Here is a 22,360-nt window from a genome sequence, read left to right on the forward strand (position 1 = left end):
CTGTGAGTGCAGGGTGATCACTGTGAGTGGAGGGTGAACGGGTGAATGGTGTGAGTGCAGGGTGAGCGTGAAAGTGAAGGGCGAGCATTAGGAGTGAGTTGTCTGATGCAGGGTGCATTCCCAGACACTTGAAGTAACTCAGCATTGTATTGACGGTGGCATAGGGTTTTCAGATACAATCGCCCCTCCCCAGCCCACCCTCAGCGTGATTGCTTGGCAGGGTGGGGGGTCAAGGAGAGGCCACAGCTGATCATTGCCGAAGCCGCTTTCCTCCCCCTGTCAGCGCTCTCAGTGGACTGGGAAGGGGGGGGCGGGGGGGGGGACCCACAGAGTGCACTGAGGCCCCGGCTTTACGGCCCATGCTCGAGTGCCCGCGAGTGCCCGCAGTGCCAATCCGCCCCTGCGGTCACCCTGGCACAGTACCCAAAGATAGCTACCTCCAGCAGTTGTCAATGTACTAGAGAGTGGCAGTGGTGGGGCGAATCGGGATAATTAAAGGGGACTGCGATTCCTGAGGAGGCCAGAGGTGAGGACGGCTTGCTTCTCTGCAAGGAACTTAAGGCAGCTTTACAGCCCCCACCAGCACTGCACTCGCTGCACTGAGAGAGAGAGAAGCGCTTGAGAGAGTAACAAAGGGTGAGCTGCACTGAGAGAGAGAGAGAAGTGCTTGAGAGAGTAACAAAGGGTGAGCATGGCATAGAGGAGACGGAGGGACAATCTAGACTTTTATATAAAGAGGGAGTGTGCGCTTGGGAGAGGGGCAGAGAGGGACTCTGCTGCAGTGAGAGTGTGGAGGGCGGGGGGGGGGGCCGTAGAGGAAACGATGCGGAAAGAAGGGGGAGGGGAAGAGAGGGGGGTGCTGCTGAGAGGCAGAGGGACAGCAAGGGAGGGACAGGAAAGAGAGAGGCCAGAGATGGCCACGGCTAATGTAAGATTGTTGAGAGACCAGGGGACAGTCGAGGCTCGGACAGAAGATAGAAGAGAGGGACATCGCTTCACCGAGAGCGAGAGACAGGGGGACAGTCTAGGGCTGGGCAGAGGACAGAGGGGGGACGGAGAGGGTACTTCCACGGTGAGACTGTTGGACTGGGCAGTCGACGATTGTACAGAGGATAGAAGGTGCGGTGCAAGTGTCGAGAGACAGTCGAAAGACGGACGCGCTAGAAGTGAGATAGAGAGTTACTGCGACATTGAAATATGTGAGGGACAGAGAGAGGGCAGAAGGGAGGGTGGAAAAAAAGGGAGAAAGGAAAGGGACACTACTACATGGAGCCCGCTTGAATGCAGAGGGGGGAGAGGCGGAAGAGGGACAGATGAGGGGCGACAGACACAGGGAGTCTGGCGGCGTCAGCGGTGCCTCCGAGCACCTGCCACGGAGCTGCGCGTATTTATGGCCCTCTCAGAGGCCTCGGAGAGTCACCCCTGCCCGGCTATTTCCAGCCAGCCTTGAGATTCCTCTGCCAGTCAGCACTAAAGCCGCTGCCACTAGGCCGCGCTGCGTGGGCACCGCGGGCATCACTTCTAGCCGAGGGGCTGCGGGGCGCGTCTCCTGCCCGGCCTGGAATATAGCGCTGCGGATCACCTGTGGGCGCAGCCTCTCCGCAAAGCCCTCAGATTACCTTTGTCAAGAGCCGCCCCCTGGAGTGTGCCAGTAACCCTCAGCTTTGGTGGCCCGGGCTCGCTTCAACCGTGGCACCCCGCTGCCCCTCATACATAGAGCGAGGCCCGAAGGGAGCTCCATCCGAGCCCCATGACCCAGGGATGTCACCATCCGCGCGGAGCCCTTAGGACTCGTCTGCTCATGTGTGCTCGTGGGGGTCCCACGTCACTTCTACTGAACTGTGACCCCTGAAACACCTCACTGCCCGTCTGGGGTGTGCCAAGCTTCAGGTGCCACTGTGCCAGTCTTGACGAGCGTCACGGGAGTCCAGGGAGGTTGCCTGTTCGTGGGGGCCCTGCAGCATGGACCATCATCGCTTGGGACTTTGAACCGTGTCGCTGACTGGAGCCATCAGGCCCCGTGGAGAAGGCCCCACAGCACCAGGGCTCCATTCTGAGGCCGGGACATCGCACTGTCACTCATCTGCGCGTGCGCATAGCAGGGCTTTGGTTGTGGGCTTCCTGGTCACCCATACAAGATTTACAGAGACCAGTGGAACATTTTGCTGCCCCTCACCTGTGTCCCGGTACTCGTTGAAAGGACCAGACATTGTCCATACAGAGCTACAGGAGCCCTCGAAGGTCTGGGGTGCCGAGATACGAAGTGAGCTCTGAGACCCAGGGGACACCTTCCTGCTCCTCCCCTGTGTGTCTGGCCATGTTCAGAAGGTGCCACATGAAGCCTTTGCAGCGGCAAGACCAGTAGGACCTCTTACTTTACTTCACCTGCACAAGTGCGTCTCCTACTGCACTAGTGCCCAAGCCACAAGCTCTGAACACGGGCTGGTGTGGAAGCGCCAGCATCCCTACCTTGTGAACACATACTGGTGTGATGGTACCCGTGCCCACACCGTGACCACATACAAGTCTGCGGATCTGTAGCGTCCGATATTCCAGGCCCTGGTGGGCAGAACGCACACAGCCCAGGCCCTCCAGCATGCATCTCTATGGCCTAGGAGACTCTGAAGAGGTGAGTGTGGGATCTTGTGTGTCTAGGTCCTATGAAGGGTAAGAAGTGTGGGTGGAGGGTGGCAGTGGCTGACCCTTCCTCTGGAATTCACCTGCATTTGGTACCAGTGTGCACGTCATGCTTGCATCAGATGATGTGTGATGTTGCTTTAGACATAGGTCGCTATAGGTTTGAACAGTTTCAAAACTGTGTACCGCGGGAGCCTGTGCATCGCTTTAATATGCTGCTACTTATCTAAAGGTCACTGGGATCTGGGGGCTCCTGACTGTGGAGGAAATATAACCATATCAATGCCTTCTATAGGTGTCCTGTTTTGTACCTCTCTAGGTCATTGTCTCCTACAGTATTTTTTTCACCCATGGCAATCAATCAATCAGTGACATTTATAGAGCGCGCTACTGCTCAAATAGCCAGGTCTTGAGGTGTTTCCTGAAGGTGAGATGGTCCTGGGTCAGTCGTAGGTGTGCGGGGAGGGAGTTCCATGTCTTGGCTGCCAGGTAGGAGAACGATCTTCCTCCGGTGATGGTTCTGCGGATCCGTGGGACGGTGGCGAGGGCGAGGCTGGTGGAGCGGAGCTGCAGGGTGGGGGTGTAGAACGAGAGGCGGCTGTTGAGGTATTCGGGGACCATGTCGTGGAGCTCTTTGTGTGCGTGGGTGAGGAGCCTGAACGTGATCCTCTTGCTGACGGGGAGCCAGTGCAGGTTTCTCAGGTGGGCGGATATGTGGCTGTGGCGAGGGATGTCGAGGATGAGTCGTGCGGAGGCGTTCTGTATGCGTTGGAGTCGTTTCTGAAGTTTGGCAGTGGTTCCTGCATATAGCGCGTTTCCGAAGTCCAGTCGGCTGGTGACGAGGGCCTGGGTGACAGTCTTTCTGGTTTCGGTGGGGATCCACCTGAAGATTTTTCGGAGCATGCGCAGGGTGTTGAAACAAGAGGAAGAGACGGCGTTGACTTGCTTGGTCATCATGAGGGAGGAGTCCAGGATGAATCCCAGGTTGCGTGCATGGTTCGTGGGTGTCGGTGCGGAGCCCAGCGCTGTGGGCCACCAGGAGTCGTCCCAGGCGGATGGGGATTGTCCGAGGACGAGGACTTCCGTCTTGTCTGAGTTCAGCTTCAGGCGACTGAGCTTCATCCATTCTGCGACGTCTTTCATCCCTTCCTGGAGGTTGGTTTTGGCTGTGGCTGGGTCTTTGGTGAGGGAGAGTATCAGCTGGGTGTCGGCGTAGGAGATGATGTTGATGTTGTGTCTGCGTGCGATGGCGGCGAGGGGCTCATGTAGATATTGAAGAGGGTTGGGCTGAGCGAGGAGCCTTGGGGTACGCCACAGATGATCTTGGTGGCCTCTGAGCGGAAGGGAGGGAGGTGGACTCTGGGTTCTATCGGAGAGGAACGAGGTGATCCAGTCTAGGGCCCTTCCCTGGATTCCAGCGTTGAAGAGGCGGGTTATTAGGGTGCGATGGCACACGGTGTCAAAGGCTGCCGAGAAGTCTAGGAGGATGAGAGCGGTTGTTTCTCCGTTGTCCATCAGGGTCCTGATGTCGTCGGTGGCTGCGATGAGGGCAGTTTCGGTGCTGTGGTTGGCTCGAAATCCGGACTGGGACGGGTCGAGCGAGTTGTTTGCCTCGAGGAATGCATACAGCTGTTTATTGACGGTCTTCTCGATGACTTTAGCCGGGAAGGGCAGAAGAGAGATGGGGCGGAAGTTCTTGAGGTCTTTGGGGTCCGCTGTGGGTTTTTTCAGAAGGGCGTTGATTTCTGCGTGCTTCCAGCTCTCAGGGAAGGTGGCTGACGTGAAGGAGTTGTTTATGACGTTCCGGAGGTGGGGTGCGATGATGATGTTGGCTTTGTTGAAGATATGACGTGGGCATGGGTCAGAGGGGGAGCCAGAGTGGATGGTGTTCATGACGTAGGTGGTGTCTTCAGTGCTGATGGGGGTCCAGGCGCTGAGGGTGGTGGCGGGCGTCGTTGGTTCGGTGACTGGAGGCGAAGTCTGGAGTCCGAAGCTCCGATCTATGTCTGCGATCTTGCGGTGGAAGTACGTGGCGAGGGAGTTGCAGAGGTCTTGTGACGGTGTGATGTCGTTGTTGTTGGCGCTGGGGTTGGAGAGCTCTTTGACGATGCTGAAGAGTTCCTTGCTGTTGTGGGTGTTGCTGTCGAGCCGCTCTTTGAACGATGACCTTTTGGTGGTGTGGATCAGCTGGTGGTGTTCGCGAGTGGCGTTCTTGAGGGCTGTCATGTTTTCTGTTGTCCGTTCGTGGCGCCAGGTTTTTTCGAGGGTACGGCAGGATTTCTTTGATTCTTTGAGGGCGTCTGTGAACCATGAGGTTTTCCTGTTGCCAGTCATGCAAGGGGTTTTTTCAGTGGGGCGAGGTCGTCAGCGCAGTTGGTGATCCACTGTGCGAGGTTGTGGGCTGCGTCGGTGGTGTCAGCGGTTTTGGCTGGCGGGTTCAGGCTCAGCGATGAGAGGAGCTGGTCTGTGGTGATTTTGCTCCAGCTTCTGCGGGGGATTTGTTGCGTACGGTGGTGGGATGTATTCTTTTGGAAGGTGAAGTGGATGCATCTGTGGTCGGTCCAGTGTAGTCCGGTGGAGTGGCTGAAGGAGACGTGGTTGCTAGCGGAGAAGATGGGGTCGAGCGTGTGGCCAGCGAGGTGGGTGGGGGTGTTCACCAGTTGCTTGAGTCCGAGGTTGGCAAGGTTGTCGAGCAGGGTGGTGGTGTTGTTGTCGCTGTTGTTCTCCAGGTGGAAGTTCAGGTCCCCTAGGAGGATGTATTCTGGTGAGGCTAGGGCATGCGGGCTGATGAAGTCGGTGATGATTTCGCTGAATTGTGTGCACGGGCCCGGGGGTCCGTAGATGAGCGTTCCTCTAAGGGTGGTCTTGGGGTTGCTGTGAATCTGGAAGTGTAGGTGTTCGGCGGCGGAGAGTGTGTCTTCGGTGTTGGTCGTGATGTTGATGGTGTTCTTGTAGACGATGGCGATTCCTCCTACGGTTTGGTTGACGCGGTCCTTCTGGGTGATCTTGTAGCCTTCGGGGATGGCTATGGCGATGTCGGGGGCCGAGGAGGCGTTCATCCAGTTTCCGTGAGGAAGGCGACGTCTGGTGCTGTTGTTTCGAGGAGGTCCCAAAGTTCGACGGCGTGCTTGTGGACGGAGCGGGTGTTGAGGAGGATGCATGTGAGGTGGTTGTTGTCGTTGCTTGGTCCGGAGGGGGGGGGGGAGGTTTGAAGGCAGGTGAATTTGCAGGCTTGGCAGGTGAAGGGTCCCTGGGTGCGCCTCGGGGTGTCTCGGTAGCAAGTGGGTGGTCGTCCGGTGTTGAGTGCGTTGAGGGCGGCAGGGTCGTATCTCAGTCGATGCTTCTGGCTCCAGCGGAGGCCAGGGGTACTGGCGCTGGGCGCGGTCCAGGCGCGGATGGGCACAGACGGGCTTGCCTTTGGCATGCCTTCGACGCGCCAGCGGCGCGCCCGCTGCGCTCGTCCGCTGCGCGGCCTCCATATGAGGGGCAGACGAAGGGAGGAGCAGCTGGGAGGTGGGAGCGGGGCGGCCAATGGGAGTAGAGGGGGCGGGGCCGCAGGGACGCAGCGGCAGGAAAGAAAACGGCGGGGGAAACGGAGGCAGCGGGGACAGCGAGAAAGGGGCACAAATGTGGAGCCAAGAGTGGCACATGGGTGAGGGAAAGGGGGCACAAATGTGGAAAACGCGCACAGGGGTACAAAAAAGGGTACAAAAGGCAAGAGTGGCACAGGGGGGCAATCAAGGGAACAATAACAACAACAACCAAGACGAACAGACAATCAAGAACGGCAAACGCAGTACGTAGCCGGGTTAGAGGCGGCTAACGAGGGCGGCAGTGGCAGCAGGAACCAGGACACACAGGGGGCTGCGTGGCGGTGAGGGGAGCGACCTACCTGGTGGCAGGGCATGCCAGGAATGGCCCTTATTTCGGAGTCAGTGTGTGTAGGGTTAATGCCCAGTCGTCCCACTGTCCTCTCGTAATACTACAGTTTTGCTACTATCTTTGTGTCCTCTCTGTATCTTGTTTTGTATCTATATGTCTGCAGGTTCCTGTCCCATGTCTTTGTATCTTTGTGAGTCTGTTTCCACGTTTCCTCCGTCTCTTTGCTTTCATTAGCAGTCTGCCTGCATCTGCCTATGTGACTGTGTCTTAAGCTATCTACGTCTCTGTTGGTTTCTCATGAATCTGTCGGCATGTCATGCTTGTAGTGTAGCATGTCTGTTGGTAGCCGTGTATTTCTACAGTTGTGTGACTATAGTTATGTGCGTCCGTTGCTGTCCCTTCTTTATCCGTCTGTATATTTTTCATATCTGATTGTCTCTCTGTGTTAATTTTTGTAATGTGTGTTGGTATCTCTTGTTGGTCCTTTTTTACCTCTCCGTCAGTGTAGCTTCTGTCCCTCTTCACTGTCCGTTCTGTATCAGTTCTTGTGTCTGGGGCAGTTTGAGTCTGCTGTAGTACTCTGTACACATTTCTATGTTGCTTTGATTGTCTCTGTCTATCTTAGTTTCTTTTCTGCTCTGTAGCTATGTCTTAGCTTTTCCTCTGTGTCTGTGTTGCTCTCTCTTCTGTGTCCAGCTCTGTCTTCCTTATATGTTGTCTCTGCGTGTTAGTCCTTGTAACCATGTGTGTTGGTGTATGTTCTGTTTCTCTATCCTTTCCATCTGTGTTTGTATGTGTGTATTTGTATTGGTGTATCTTTTTTCTACCTGCATGCCTTTTCCATCACTGTCTCTCTCTCTCTCGGGTATGAGTGTGTTTATAATCCCTTTTATTACCTCATTTTAATTTGCATGCAGCCTTGGGGCTTGGTTTTACAGGAAGCAGTTTACTATCAATAAGAGCTCTTGTTCTGTAACTTTGGTCGTTACTCTCCTTGTTAGTGTGGGGGGTCTTCCCCAGGCCTGAATTCTGCTATAATAGCAATAGAATGGCGGACATACAAAGTTGGCTGTCAGTCTTTGATCCGTGGCCACTGCGGGAAGATCGAGCTATGAGTGAAAAAACAAATATAGTCTCTACAGTTTCAAGTGAGAAGGGCCCGCATGGGAGGAAGATCCTTTCGCTACTTGGCGGCGAAGGGCTGGAATGCTCTACCTCTTAACCTTCGCCTGGATCCATCTGAATCTAGCTTTCGGAAGAAACTAAAAACACATCTATTCTCTAGATAACCGGGCCCACTCCTCACTTCCGTTTCTGAGTTTTTCAGTTTCAGCGCGGGGACACGCTTCCGAGCGTAACCAAGCGCTTTACAAAATTCCCTTAGTAATAGTAATAATAAGTCACTAAGCGGCACGCAGGTAAACATCGGATGCGACCGCACTCTGTGGGAGTGTATTAATTGATAATTGGTTTTAAGGTGTGCTATGAGATTGCCATTTAGAAAATTGTGATTTGTGCTGATGGTCGAAATGAGCCTGTAGTAGAACGTTTCAGTGAGATCTGTAAACTGAATGATTTTAGTGAACGTTTCTGCGCCGATATTCTTTCACAATTGTCTTGAAACGCTTTCTGATGGTTAACACACTGAGTTTAGTGCCATATGTTCCCAACTTCCAGTCCGGTGTGGTCTTGTGCGGCAAAGAGTGAGTAAGACCTTGTAGGCTTGGTTTAGTTGTCATGTCAAGGGAGCGCTGCTGCTCCCTCCTCGTGTGTCTGACATGTCCCGCAGGAAGTCCCGCCTTCCAACATGGCTGCCCCAAGACTTGGACCACGGGGTATTGATAGGTAGGCTTTAATCTCTCTAGAGACTAAACAATAGATATAAAAGTCACAGAATAAACTGACTGATAAAGATGTCACTGCACTTCTTTATCGATTTAAGGATTGTGCTGCTTGAGCGCGTGGTTTTAAGACAACCTTGTTAGTGTGACAACGTGTTTGTGATTTACCGGGACAATCTCAGATTTCCAACATCAGCCCTGGAAAATTTCACTAAATTTAGCACGTCCCCTTTCTCAGAGGGGTTGACAGAACACAGAGTGGCAAGTTTTCATGCTTTCCAGTGCAGAGTTAGAGAGTATTTACTAGCCCAAAGGAAATTAGTTAACAAAGATAACACTGTATGTAAAAGTTGCATTTATTTTGTCTGCATTTTTATGTTTGCGAGTGCTATTAATTAAGTCATCTAGTCCTTCTCCGCGTTTGGGGTCTGGTCTCCCTAAACAGTGTTTTCTAAGTGAAAGCTCTGACTGGTAAAACAAGTTATTTAGGCCTGGGCAGGAAATTCTGCTGTGCTCGCAGAGTTGGTGGAGTTTTTCTGACTCCACGCCCTGCGTAGTGCGCGGAGTTCCCAAAAACTCCTGAGTTTCGGAAAATATTACTCCAGACCACCACCCGGTGAGATAGCTCAATGCGGGCTGGCGCAGATGGCTGCTACTGCTCACGTTGAGAAACCTTCCGTTCACGTTGAGAGAGCTGCAGCTCGAGTAAAACATCTACTCGAGTGGCAGAAAGACGCAGCTCCCTCTTACACTGCACATGGTGCAGTTTGCGCTGATTTTCCAGCTCGGGACAAACATCCAACGCTAAAATTCAGCGCAAATGACGTACCTAACGCACTGTGCCGCTTGCGGAACACTGTGTAGCGCGGCATTTTTTTTAAATCACTACACCGAACTCCTTGAACTCCGCCCAGCAAGGTGTCCCTGGCTACTGTTGCTGACAAATGTTTGCAGAGACTGCCTCCCACAGCTTGCCTGACTCTGGTGGTAGCTGTGGCTGAGCAGCAAATACTTAATTAAGAGCAGGTGATGTGGGAATTGGTTTCCGATACAATATAACTAATAGATGTTCATATTTATTAAGAAGCAATCACAAGCAAAGTATAGTTATTTAAAAAATAAATGTCGTTAACACTCAAAAGGAATGTAACAACCGACATGTAATGCATTGGTGACACAACTAAGCATCTTGACTTATGGTTTTTGAGATATTACATCAAAAAGGCATTGCACATTACAGTACAACTACGCCATGATGGCGTTTGCCCACTGCACTTTATATGGGCAATTTATCCTCTGGGGCAATCTTGTGAAGCAATTAGAACGCCTCAAGTCTTTAATATTGTTCTACTGTGTTTACTACCTGTCCGCAAACAGCGAAGAGGTACCTTTCAGCGCCAACCGATTCTATTCTTTTACAAATTCTAGGTACATCAGCATGTTTGGTTACAGATAAGAAAGGACTGCTAAGCCGAGGTTAGGAAGGTTTTGGTGGCAGTTGGCATTTGGAGCACCTGGAAGTAGGCTGTTCAGAATGCCTACTGATACAGTGAACCCTCCCTGGCTTGCGGTTAGGTCTACCAGAGGGATTAATGGCCAGTAAATCAAAGTCAGTCCGTTGCATTTGAATGATCTGAAATGTCTCGGGGTACTGGTATCGACAGCATGTTCATGGTATGAGAACATGTTCACTGACCATTACCTCTGAACCAGCTGACGACAGCTCACATTTTCTGGAATTGGAAAGTTTCTTGGTTTCCCCAGAAACTGGTTTGCTAGGATTAGAATTTTTTTGTTGGCGGATTCCTTAGGAAGCACCGGTCATAGTCAAAAACGAATTCACTGGTGATCGGGACCTGTAGACGTGTTGCACTATTTGAGAGGAATTTGCAGGCCCTAGAGATCAAGGATCTTGGAGATATTTAAAAAATATATCTTGCTCAGAGGGCAATTGCAGCTACTGGGTTTGAACCTTCAGTACTTCACCGCACAGAGGTCATCATGCTTCCAAATCTGTCTTAGGTCACTCTGGTAGCCCAGCAGAAAGAACCTCTGCTCTGGACTAAATGTGTGGCTGGCCTGAGGCCGGCTGTGGAAAATGATTGGGGGCAGCGACACACTAGTCACTGGCTCCTGTGACTGGAGGTGCCTCTAGTCCTTTCGCCTTCTCTTCATTAGGGAGTTAGGGTGGGGTTCAAGGCAGATCTTCAAGCTTGGACTCAGCTGGGAAAAGAAAGAGGTGGGGCAGCAGCAGGCCCGGAAACAGCTAGCCAGAGGCTCCCATTCAGTGTTGTATCGAGTGAACCAGTATTTATTTAGTTCTTGGAGGAACTGGATCGGAGTCCAACGTCAGTCAGATTAATTGTTATGTTACTTAGCGTTATATTCTCACTTTTCATTTTACAGTGTCATTTCTTAAAATACATTACTTGTCTCTAGCATCTTCAGAAAGAATGTTAGTTATGTTGCCTAGGATAATAGTCTGGACATTCTAGTATTTGAATATTTACAGGGCAGTTTGCTGTCAGCGCATTTCGGCCTTTCGTCATTCGGCCTACTTGTAAATTCAGCGCATGCGCAAAGCAATTCCTGGCTGCCTGACTATTGCGTAAGCTCTATTGTGACATTTCATATTACGTCTGAGCGTTTGTCAACGTTGCCAAGCAACGCAACCTTCGATGTTTTGCCTGATGTGCGCATAACAAATTGTTCGTCTAGCGCAGCATTACTAAAAGCTAAGGCTGCGGATCTTTACTATGATTCGCACACACTGTTATCGTGTCTCACAACTTTTGTGTTCATACATCGGAACAGTGATCTGCACACTCAATCATATTACAATCTGGAGATTGGTTCAATGCACTTTCCTGCGGACATCAGCGGTAATCCGCACAGAAATTTCCATCATTGTGTCTCACAACCATTATTTTGGTAGATCTTCAGCGGAACAACAGTGATCCGCACACTCAATTAAATTACAATTTGAACTGTGTTTCAATGCACTATCAAGCGGACATTAACAGTGATCCGCTCACTCATATGATTTATGTAATAAAATTATCCACTTAAGAACATTCATATTTGTTTTTAGCTTTCGCATTCCCTACCCAGCGAGTTACCACAGTGATTCGCTCAATCAAATATTCATCATATTTCACTTTTCGAAGAAATTTGGACATTCTCCATTCAAATCATTTTTTTTCTTCCTGATAGCTTGCTTCATTTATTGCCTTTTCAATTTAAATGTTTGAAATAGGATACATGTGCCCTCTAACTGTATAACACTACACTCCTTGCTCTTTCCTTTTTTTTTGGCTTCGCTTATTCTTTACTTCTCTTCTTGGAGTTCTAGTTTTCGACAAAATGCAATCTGTAAATCCTCCTCCTTTCCTGGAGTCTGCTGGTGATCCTCCCGTTAGATGCGAGGTTTGCTTTGATGCCTTTCAAACATATCTCGGTGCTATTGGTGCATCTAGGTTCAGCAATGTACGTAAAAGATTTCTACTCCTTCATTCTCTTGGTTTCGAAGGAAGGTCTATCTACAAACATCTCCCTGAAATTGTACATCCTTCTGGTGATGATATTGATGTTTTCCAAGATGCTATTACAAAACTAAAAACAAGATTTCACAAGCAACCTAGTTTAATGGTATTAAGACACAATTTTTTCTAGAGACAGCAAAGGGATGGAGAAGACGTTGACGCATATATATCTGCTCTTCGCAAATTAGCTTCTGACTGTCAATTTGAAACATTCCTCGAACAATTGATCAGAGATCAATTTGTGTGTCACTGCAGTGACAAACAAATACGTCAAAAATTACTTTCTCTTTCAAATCCTGATTTAGATGAAACTATAAAAATTGCTAAAAGCATTGAGACTTCACAAGTATCTTTGAAAGAGTTAGAGGATAAACTACCTGAGTCTATTAATATTGTTTCATCGAATTCTAAACAAAACCAAAGTGAAGTTTTGAAGTCAGACAATAAGAAGTATAATTTGAAGAAAGCAAGTTCAAAGAAAAATGTTGTTTTTACGCAAAATGTCAAGCAGATGTGCATCAGATATGGAAATTTACAACATCAAAAGGGCGCAAGATGTCCTGGCGCGAATGTCATGTGTAGTTACTGTAAAAAGATAGGACATTTTGCCAAAGTATGTTTTAAGAAAAAATTCAATGATCAAAAAAGGTCTGTTGCTTGTGTCCAGGAATCAGATTCAGAGTCTGATTCTGAAATTGTTTCTATTGTGACCGAAAAGTCAGATCATATTTCCTATGTTGAAGACCCTATTGAATGTATTGACCCGGTCGTTGAGATCCTTGTTGGTGGAAAGCCTCTAAATCTACTGGTAGATTCTGGAGCAAGAATCACTATGCTAACCAAGGAACTGTTTTTAGAAACATGGGGTGAGAGAGTTCTTTTACCTCCTGGTCGTTCACCAGTATCCTATGAAGGTCGGAAAATAGACCTAATTGGGTATTTTGAGGACGATCTTATATTTAAAGGGAGAAAAATTAGTGGCAAGATTTACATTGCCGTCAAGGGTTTGAATATATTAGGATGGTACCACCAAGGCTTGTTTGGTATGATCTTAAAGCCTGGATGTTCTGAACAAGTACTTGTAATTTCTGAAGGAGAGGAGAATGTTAAATGGGAAGATAAATTCCCCACAGTTTTCTCTAGTGAACTAGGCACCATTCGTGGATTCAAACATCCTCTCCATAGTTCATAGATTGCACCTTCCCAAAGCTTGAGATGAAGGTCGCTTTTGGCAGGAATAAATGCATTGGTATCCGTTTCCATTGCAGCCTAGTCCACAAAAGTACCATGAGTCCCAGGAGGAAGCGCTTAAACAAGCATTTGCAATGCAATAGGTGTCGCATTTACGCGAGTTTCAGCTATTGGCATTGTAAATGACCATGCCTTTTATTTATGTTTTTAAAACAAAAACAAAAATAAAAGGCATTGTTATTTGCAATGCCAATAGCTCAAACTCACGCAAATGCGAGACCTATTGCATTGCAAATGCTTGTATTTCTACTTTCCAAGGCTCACGCTTTGAGTTTATGAGGTATGGGGCAGTCCAACATGGCCACCGCACTATCGTAATCACAATGCCATTCCAAACGATTTATGACTCACTCTGTAAGCAAACGAGCCTCCACATCGCAATAGAACCAGCTCACCTACTTTAAATTGATTAACGGTTTTGTAAACTATTTTCGTCTTTACTAGTTATGCTTTATTTGGCTGAAAAATGCTAAATCTAACCAGTCTTTAGTTTGCATACCGCACAGCTAAAATTAGATATCACTTCACACTGATCAAACTCTTTACAGTATCTTCATGCTTTATGTTTACTTCGTTAGGGAAAGCTTTAAAACATGACTACGCACAGTGACAGTCGCGTTTCTTCTGCGACGTGACGCATGTCTTTATGGTAAAAGTTCCAACAAAGAACTAGAATGCTATCATAAGCTAAAGGACTGGCAATGGCGGGTGCCATGCTTCAAAGGGTCGGAGTGAAGACATTTACTGATAAACAAATTCACAGAGGCTCCGAATGTGGACGTTTAATTACTGAACCTTTTCGGAAGATTTAGAGGAAATATTGAAACAGAATTAAGACAAGCACTGGCATAGCCAATAGGTCTCGCTTTTGGGACCTTATAAGTATTTAGTTATGCAGCACAATATCCTTGGTGCAACTTTATCAACTGTTGCATGGCTAAACACTTATAAGGTCCCAAAGGCGAGACCTATTGGCTATGCCAATGCTTGTTGGAAAGCGGAGTCCGAAATTTCAATTGAAGGTGGTGTTTTAGTTCGTGCAGACAAACTCATTCCTCCACACTGTTTAAGAAAGAATATCATCGTCAAGGCACATTTAGGTTTGACACTCACAAAACGCAGAGTCCGTGATTGTTGCTGGTGGCCCTCTATGGACAGTGACATTTGTGATGTGGTTGAGATTTTCTCTATCTGTAGGAGTGCTGATGAAGGTTTGAAAATTAAGACGCCTCCTCTTCTTCCCGTTGAATGTCCTCCTTCTCCTTGGTCTAAATTAGGGCTAGACATCATTGGTTCTGTAGAAATTTTACAAGGAGGGTGTCGTTTTATTTTTGTCTTAATTGATTATACTTCAAAATGGCCTGAATTGAAACTAGTTAAGGATACTTCTTCTTCAAGTGTGATCTCATTCTTAAAAGAGGTGTTCATTCCGGGAAGGGTTTCCGGAAACACTTGTGACCGACAATGGTACTCAATTTATCAGTACAAAATTTGAATTATTTTTAAAATCTTGTAGCATAAAACATGTATGTAGTTCGTTATATCACCCACAGTTAAATGGTCAAGTTGAATGAATGAATAGAGTGGTAGGGGACTGTATAAGGTGGGCGAAATCTTCTAACTCCAACATTCACAATGCTATTAATAGCATGCTATGGTTCTATAGGACTACTCCCCACTCAACAACTAAGATTTCACCTTTCGAATTACTAAGAAGACGAAAGGCTAACACTTGTTTCAAGCCGGGTTGGATGAACAAGTGGATTAAATCCGTTCATGATGTTAATAACCTTATGGACATTGGAAGGGGCAATGTTAAAGCTTCCCAATCTAGACAAAAAGAATGGTTTGATTAGAAGAAGTCTGCCAAGTTGGTGGAAGTGCAAATGGGGGATTTGGTTCGTGTTAAATCCTCCATACATGTAAAAAAAAGGGGTGAGCAAGTTTGAACCGCCTGTTCTTGTTACTCGTGTTGGGAAAAATGCACTGCAGGTCGAAGGTGGTAACTGGTGGAATGTTGGGAAAATTGTTAAAGTTAAGAGTACGTCTCACAGTGGGGGTCCCTGTTCTAACAGTGATGATCTTGCTACATCTCAAAAAATCGTTGAATCTCATGCTTCTCTGAGAAGAAGCACCAGAATGAAAATGACTCCCAAAAGGTATCGGTTGTGATCCTTGTATGCCTTCTTTATGTTCCATATAAGAGTAATCTGTTTTTACTGTTCAGTTGATTATATTTGTTTTTTTTATTTTATTTTATTTTTCGTTATTATTGAGAAAAGGGGATATGTTATATTCTCACTTTTCATTTTACAGTGTCATCTTTTAAAATACATTATTTGCTAAATGCTGTATTGTCTCTAGCATCTTCAGAAAGAATGTTAGTTATGTTGCCTAGGAGCATAGTCTGGACATTCTAGTATTTGAATATTTACAGGGCAGTTTGCTGTCAGCTGACTTTGGGTCCGGCCTGCGGTCTCTGCTGTGTAGCTTTCCTGTAATAAACTTCTTCTACAAGTCCATGACGTACAGTTTGTTACTACACTTAGTTATATAATTTGTTTGACAATTACTTAGCTTCTTGGCGCTTTGATGGAGAGCTTAGCTGCCGTTGTGTTTTTGTTCACTAAGCAATGGCTCCATGGGGTTTCGAGCTGCCCATGGAAATGCCTGGCCCAATGAGTAAGTGCTGTGTGGATTGAGTGAAGACTCCCTGAGGTCTGCTGTTTATTTGTTTTGTGTCTTAATTCTTTATAAAAAAATAATGATAGATAAATACATAAAAGTGTAACACATTATAATAGACTCAGAAAAATCCATTGTCAATATCAATACAGATACTAATGCACTATAAAGGAGTGAGAACTACATATAAGAGGAGAGAGGAAGGAAAGGAAGGAAGAATGAGAGATAAAGTAAAAGACAACAGATCAATAATGGAAGAAAGGGATATTGTACATGGTATACTTAAAAATCCATAACTCCTGTTGGTCATTACTAGAAGATGGGTTATACAGAGTGGATCCTGGGTATGGCGAATAAAACCGATAACATTGGGCTTACAAAGGTATGAAATATGAAAAATATGGTGTACATTGAGGATGATGGGAGGTTCTTAAGGATTCTAAATATATAAATAGATTGTTACATAATTAAATAAATATATGATCAAGTAGGTGGATGAATAAATAGAAGAATGAATAAATAGATGATTTGAGAAGGAATAGAATAGAATAAAATAAAATATCCTTACCCGGAAAAAGAAGGAACGAGAAAGAGAAGGTAAAAAGAGACAAAAGAGGGGAGAGAGAGAGAAAGAAAGATGATATCTGCCGTTTAGACCCAAGTGGAGTGGTAGATTTGTTTTGTCTCTGTGAGATATGTCACAGTGGCGATGTTGGTCTTCTGATCCTTCACCTAACCCAGAGTCCGCTATCAGCCTTTGGCGTTTGCTTTGGAGTCTCACCAGATCCTATACTGTGTGTGTTGATGACTGACTTTCCTATGTGATGGTGTTTGTACTCCCGGTGAAGGGGGAATGTAAGTTGCTACAAGCCATATGTAGTTGTTGTTCTCATTCAGCTGTCAAATTAGCAGTGTGGTGTGATCTTTTCCTTAGTTATCTGGTTAGCAGCATTGCCCAGTTCAGTTAAAAGAATTTAAATTCTTCCAGAGTTTCTAAACATTATTCTACTTAGCCTTGTGTCCCCATGCCGTTTGCTTCCTGTACTTCTCTTTCCATGCAGTTTTTTGCAAATGAATTATTTCATCCCTGCTGCAGTACGTCTGTTCTGATTTGGTTTATGTGTTTGAATGTTCTCCTCACATCGTCCCATTCCCTTTGTATGTCTCGGCCTACTGTCTGGTTTGCTAAAGACATCTTGGGGACATTCAGAAAGTTGACCTAGGAATGTATTCTGTCCGCTGCTTACCACTGACTTTGTGGTTTGTAATTTACATTTTCTGGCTTTCTGTTTGCTGTCTTTATTTGGTTTAGGCTGTCCAGCTCGAGTTCGTCCCTCCTGTTGCCCAACCCTTGTTTACTGTATTCTTCCATGAACTCGCTTTCTGTAAACAGGCTTTTAAATATTGTTCTTATCTTGTCACATTATCTGTGCATTCAAAGACAGAGGTCAAATGTCAGTGTGTTTTCCAGGGAGCTTGGTGTTTATTTTTCTTTCTCTGACTTCAAAGTGAGTGGTTTTATGTGACAATCATGCAGGCAACTGGGGGGTCTGCTTGAGATGGTTGTCCAATGTTCATTTTTTTTCTAGCACACAACAAAATTTAAATGTCTATAAATTAACTCTGCTGACGATCGAATTAGTATATTGGCTGATGACATTTCTACATTGTTTGTGCGCGGTATACTTTTATCAGTAAAACTGTATATGAGTGCAAATGTAATGGTCATTTCAATTGCAGATGTGTTGTCTGTAATGGCAGTATGCTACCATTCCATGCATACTGCACATTACCTCATTCCACTCTACTCTACACCACTCCATGCCTCTGCACCACGCCACACTAAGCCACTTCACTCCACACTGTCACTTCACTCTTCTCTGGACTACTCTATGCCTCTCCACTCTACACCACTCCAGTCTACACCAATGCACTCTACCTCACACACTACTCTACTATGCACCACTGCACTCTTCACCACTGCACTCTACACCACTTCGCACCACTCGACTTGGCAAAACATCACTCTATGCCACTACCCTCTACACCAGAGCTCTCTACTCTATACCACTCCACTGTACGCCAGTACACTCTATGCCAATCCCCTCTATGCAACTCTAATTTACTCTGCACCACTGCACTCTACTCTGAAATAATTTACTCTATGCCAATGCGCTCGGCACCACTGCACTCGGCACTACTCCACTCTACTCTGCCCCACTCCACTCTACCCAATGCCACTGCACTCTACACCACTTCAATCTACTCTGAAACAATCTACTCTATGCCACTGCAGTCTACGCCACACTATTCCACTGTACGCTATTCCACTGTGCGCCACTCCACTCTATGCCACTCCACTTTATGCCACTCCACTTTATGCCACTCCACTCTGCCTTCCATTCTACGCCACTCCACTCTACACCACGCCATTGCACTCTATGCAACTGCACTGTAAACCAATACACTCTATTCCACCGTACTCTATGCCAGTCTACTCTGCCCAACTGCATTCCGCGCCACTTTATACCATTGTACTCTACATCGAATAGGTGACGTTACAACGCATGCTATTACATTGCATGCCGTTGCAACGCAAACTTTTACTCCGACTTTCTGTCGGAGAGGGGGTTGGAAGTTGGAAGTTGGAATAGGTTAATTTTTTATTCCAAATCCAGTGTGTGCAACAGTAGGGAAGGTGTTGGAGTTAAATCCAACACCTTCGACCCACTGCGGCACACCTTTTGCGTTGCAACGGCATGCGATGTAAAGGCATGCATAATGATTCGGTATGTAGTCGCAAACCCGAATTATGATTCTGTAACGTGTTACTGAATCACAGTTTGGGTTTCATACATACCAAAATGCTTTTTGTATTCGTAAATGGACCAGTTCTGCAAATCGGACCGTTTGCCAACACAAAAAAGCTTGGTACCTCTGGCCTTAGATCTCCTGTCGCCTAAAACAAAACAAAAATTGTGACCTTGTGTAATGTAACTGATTTTAATGTAAAGCGCTCCAATACCTTCTGGTTGTGTTTAAAATGGGCTTGTACTCACCGGTTCTGAGTACCGGCACTTTTCAATTTTCTTTCCTTGAGTACAGGCGCTTTTCATTAGACAAGGAGAGTACTGGTACTCACAAGGCATAGCAGCGTGCAGCTATTAGTTCCTCCCAGGTTGTGAGTGAATCATAAGTGACCTGATTGGCTGGTTGCGAAATGGGATCGAGAAGCAGAGCTTGCGCTGCAACCAACAGAGAGGGGTGTCTTCACTTGCTTGTCAGTGTGTGCACATTAATCGTGTCTTGCATCACCATCGTGCACACAACTGCACATTCCCATTGCCTAATTATGTTAAGATGAGGCTTGATGTGCAAGCTGATGTATGCACAATCTGTGTGCTTTGGAGCAGGCTGATTGTGTACCCACCTGCCGGGTGCATTTTAGCAACCACAGGTGTTTTGGCTGGGTCTCCAACCAACAATAATCTGCATTGATCTTTGTCTTACCTGTCATATTGAACAGAGGAGAAAGGGGTGGGCCTGCTCTTCTCCACAACTGCTCAGATTAAAGAGAGAGAAAAGGGAAGAGTGGTAGGTAGACAGTGATGCAGAAAAAGATGGAGTGAGAGGTAAAGACAGGGCAAAGAGCTGAAAGAAGCCCCAGAAAGACAAGAAGAAGAGAAGGATGTAAAGCAACTTAGTGATGGAGGAGAGAAACATAGGAGAGGAAGAGGCAGGATAAGGGAGAGTAAGGCAGACAAGTCAGAGGAGAGAAAGTAGGACTATGGATAGACAGATAAATGGCAGAGAAAAGCCGGTGCAAGATTTGAGAGCCAGAAATTGGCATGGAAAAGGTTTAGGCATGTGAGAGAGACCAAAGGCAAGTGGGTGTGATTAAATGAGTGGGCCTAGAAAAGAGGTGGTTCATGGATAGGAGGGGAGAGAGCAGGGGGTGATGAGAGATCAGGAAGAAAGTGAGGGGAAAATGTGTGTGGAACCATGTAGCAAATCATCACCAAGGGAGTCTCTGGGAAAGGCTCTTTTTTTTTGCTTAGTCTTCTGACTACTCTAACATACCTTTTGAGTGGCTCAGTGTTTGAATATGGGTCCTGCAAATATGTTATAGGGGTGCAAACAATTTATCCTAATATAGGCACGTCATAGGCTTTGCAGCTCCTATTTAAATGCTGATTTATAAACAAACATAAAGGATACAGATTTAATTATAAGATCGAAGATCAGATAGATCTACGACAGCTTCGACACCCAAAACCCTCCCACCATGCCTGACACCACTGCATGCAACCACGCCGCACCCCAACAGCTCCTGATCAATTGGACTCCGCTCACCACAGACTACACACTCAAGACCATGAAAAGCATCAACTCCAGAGCCCCCTCGGACCCTTGCCCATATCACATCTTCCAAAGAGCAGCCATGTCCATTGCCCCTGATCTGCACGACACCCTCAACTGCTCCATCAAAACCGCCACCTTCCCTGACGACTGGAAACACGCCAAGATCAACCCCCTGCTGAAGAAGCCTTCTGCCGACCCGACAGACCACAAGAACTTCAGACCCATCACCCTGCTCCCCTTCCCAACCAAGGTCATTGAGAAGGTCATCAAAGCCCAACTCTCCGAGTACATCAAAGTAAACCATATCCTGGACATCTCCCAATCCGGCTTCCGAAGCAACCACAGCACCGAGACCGCACTCCTCCCTACCACCGACAACATCCACTACCTCCTCGACCAAAGCGAAACCAAAGCCCTCATCCTGCTAGAGCTCACGGCCACCTTCGATAGTGTCTCCCACAACATCCTAATCACGAGACTCCACGACGCCGGCATCCGCACGAAGGCCCTGGACTGGATCCACTCCTTCCTTACCGGCTGAACACAGCAAGTCAGACTACCTCCGTACCTCTCAGAACCCACAGAGATCAGCTGCAGAGTGCCCCAGGGCTGCACCCTGAGCCCACTCTATTCAATGTCTACATGGCCCCCCTCGCTGCCATTGTAAGGAACCATGGACTCAACATTGTCTCCTACGCCGACAGCACCCAGCTGATCCTCTCCCTTACCAACAAACCCACAGCCACCAGAATCAACTTCAACAGCGGGATGATGGCTGTTGCCACATGGATGAAAGATAGTTGCCTCAAACTCAACTCGGACAAGACAGAGGTACTCATCCTGGGACCCACCCCATCAGCTTGGGACGACTCCTGGTGGCCCGCCGCATTGGGAACCCCCTCGGACCACGTACTTAACCTCAGCATCATACTGGACTCTGCGCTCACAATGAACGGCCAGATCAACGCTGTATCCTCATCATGCTTCCACTCGCTCTGCCTGCTTTGAAAAACATTCAGTTGGATCCCCACTGAATCCAGAAAGATGGTCACCAATGCACTCATCACCAGCAGACTCGACTACGGCAACGCACTCTATGACGATGTCACCCAGAAACTCCTCAGGAAACTACAGAACATTCAAAACGCTGCAGCAAGACTGGTACTCAACATCCGCCGCTGCAGCCACATCACGGAACACCTTCGAGAACTCCACTGGCTCTCAGTCAACAAAAGAATCCCTTTAAGGCTCCTCACACATGCCTACAAATCTCTCCACGATGCAGGAGCGGCATATCTGAACCCCCACCTCTCATTCCATGTACCCACCAGACACCTTCACTCTGCCCAACTGTCCCTGGCCACTGTCCCACTGATCCACAAGACTAGAGCCAGAGGAAGAGCCTTACCCTCATGCTCCACCTCAGGCAATCCCCTTTGCTAACCCAATTCAGGAAGGGGCTCAAAACCTGGCTCTGCGACTGAACCCCAGCGCACAGACTGATCAGCATCTCCCTCCCCCTCGCCCCCCTGCCCCTACCCTCCCCTGCCTCTCCACCTCAGCGCCTTGAGGCCCTCACAGGTGAGTAGCCGGGCTATACAATCCCCTGATGTGTTTGGTTGAATGATCAAATCTGTTTCAAATAGAAAACATATTTTTTTTCAGAGTTTTATTCTCACCAATAACTGTGCTCATGACTGTGTGCATAACTGGGCAAGTGAGTATGGCTTCGGCTTGAGGTCACAGCCAAATGTGTGACCAAGGAGAGTTCAATCTATTGGGCACCCTTCAATAGTTCAGAACCCCCCGAGTCTCACAGAGCCTGCTTTGCGAGCTCCATGCGGGCAAATCGCTTCATCTCACTCTGAATGTCACTGAAGAGTGAACTCAACATAGTTCTCCCACCCGTCTCCCCATATGTAATGCCTCTTTCTATCTCCTGAACTATCACTCCTTTTACTAACCTGCAGTGAAGCTACTTGTCTGTTTCCCTCAAGATTTGCCAATCTCCTAACTAGAAAGGAATCCTGATTCATCATTACGCATGTTTCTTTCACAAATTGCCCATAGTACCCATAATTGTACATAATGTGAAAATACAAATAGCTTTCATGTGCTATATGTACAGAGGCAAATTGCACAGGAAATTTGAGAGTTACT

The 22,360-nt window shown here is 47.4% G+C and overlaps 1 protein-coding gene across 6 annotated transcripts in view; it reads left to right on the forward strand.

Moving 5' to 3' along the window:
• The first annotated feature begins 444 nt into the window (after positions 1 to 444).
• LOC146869127 (voltage-dependent L-type calcium channel subunit beta-1-like) overlaps positions 445 to 22,360 on the forward strand; it is a 275,900-nt gene continuing 253,984 nt past the window's right edge. For 2 of the 6 annotated variants that reach the window (XM_085623729.1, XM_085624088.1), the window contains exon 1: positions 2,201 to 2,629. In XM_085623729.1, coding sequence (XP_085479855.1) covers positions 2,597 to 2,629 — 33 coding nt within the window. In that variant the 5' untranslated portion in view covers positions 2,201 to 2,596. Of the gene's footprint in view, positions 637 to 1,459; positions 2,630 to 22,360 lie in introns of those variants that run through there. The other 4 variants (XM_085623828.1, XM_085624074.1, XM_085624106.1 and 1 more) reach the window with 4 other exon arrangements.

This window comes from Triturus cristatus, chromosome 1_1 (genome assembly GCF_964204655.1).
Source record: "Triturus cristatus chromosome 1_1, aTriCri1.1, whole genome shotgun sequence".
NCBI lineage: Eukaryota > Metazoa > Chordata > Amphibia > Caudata > Salamandridae > Triturus > Triturus cristatus.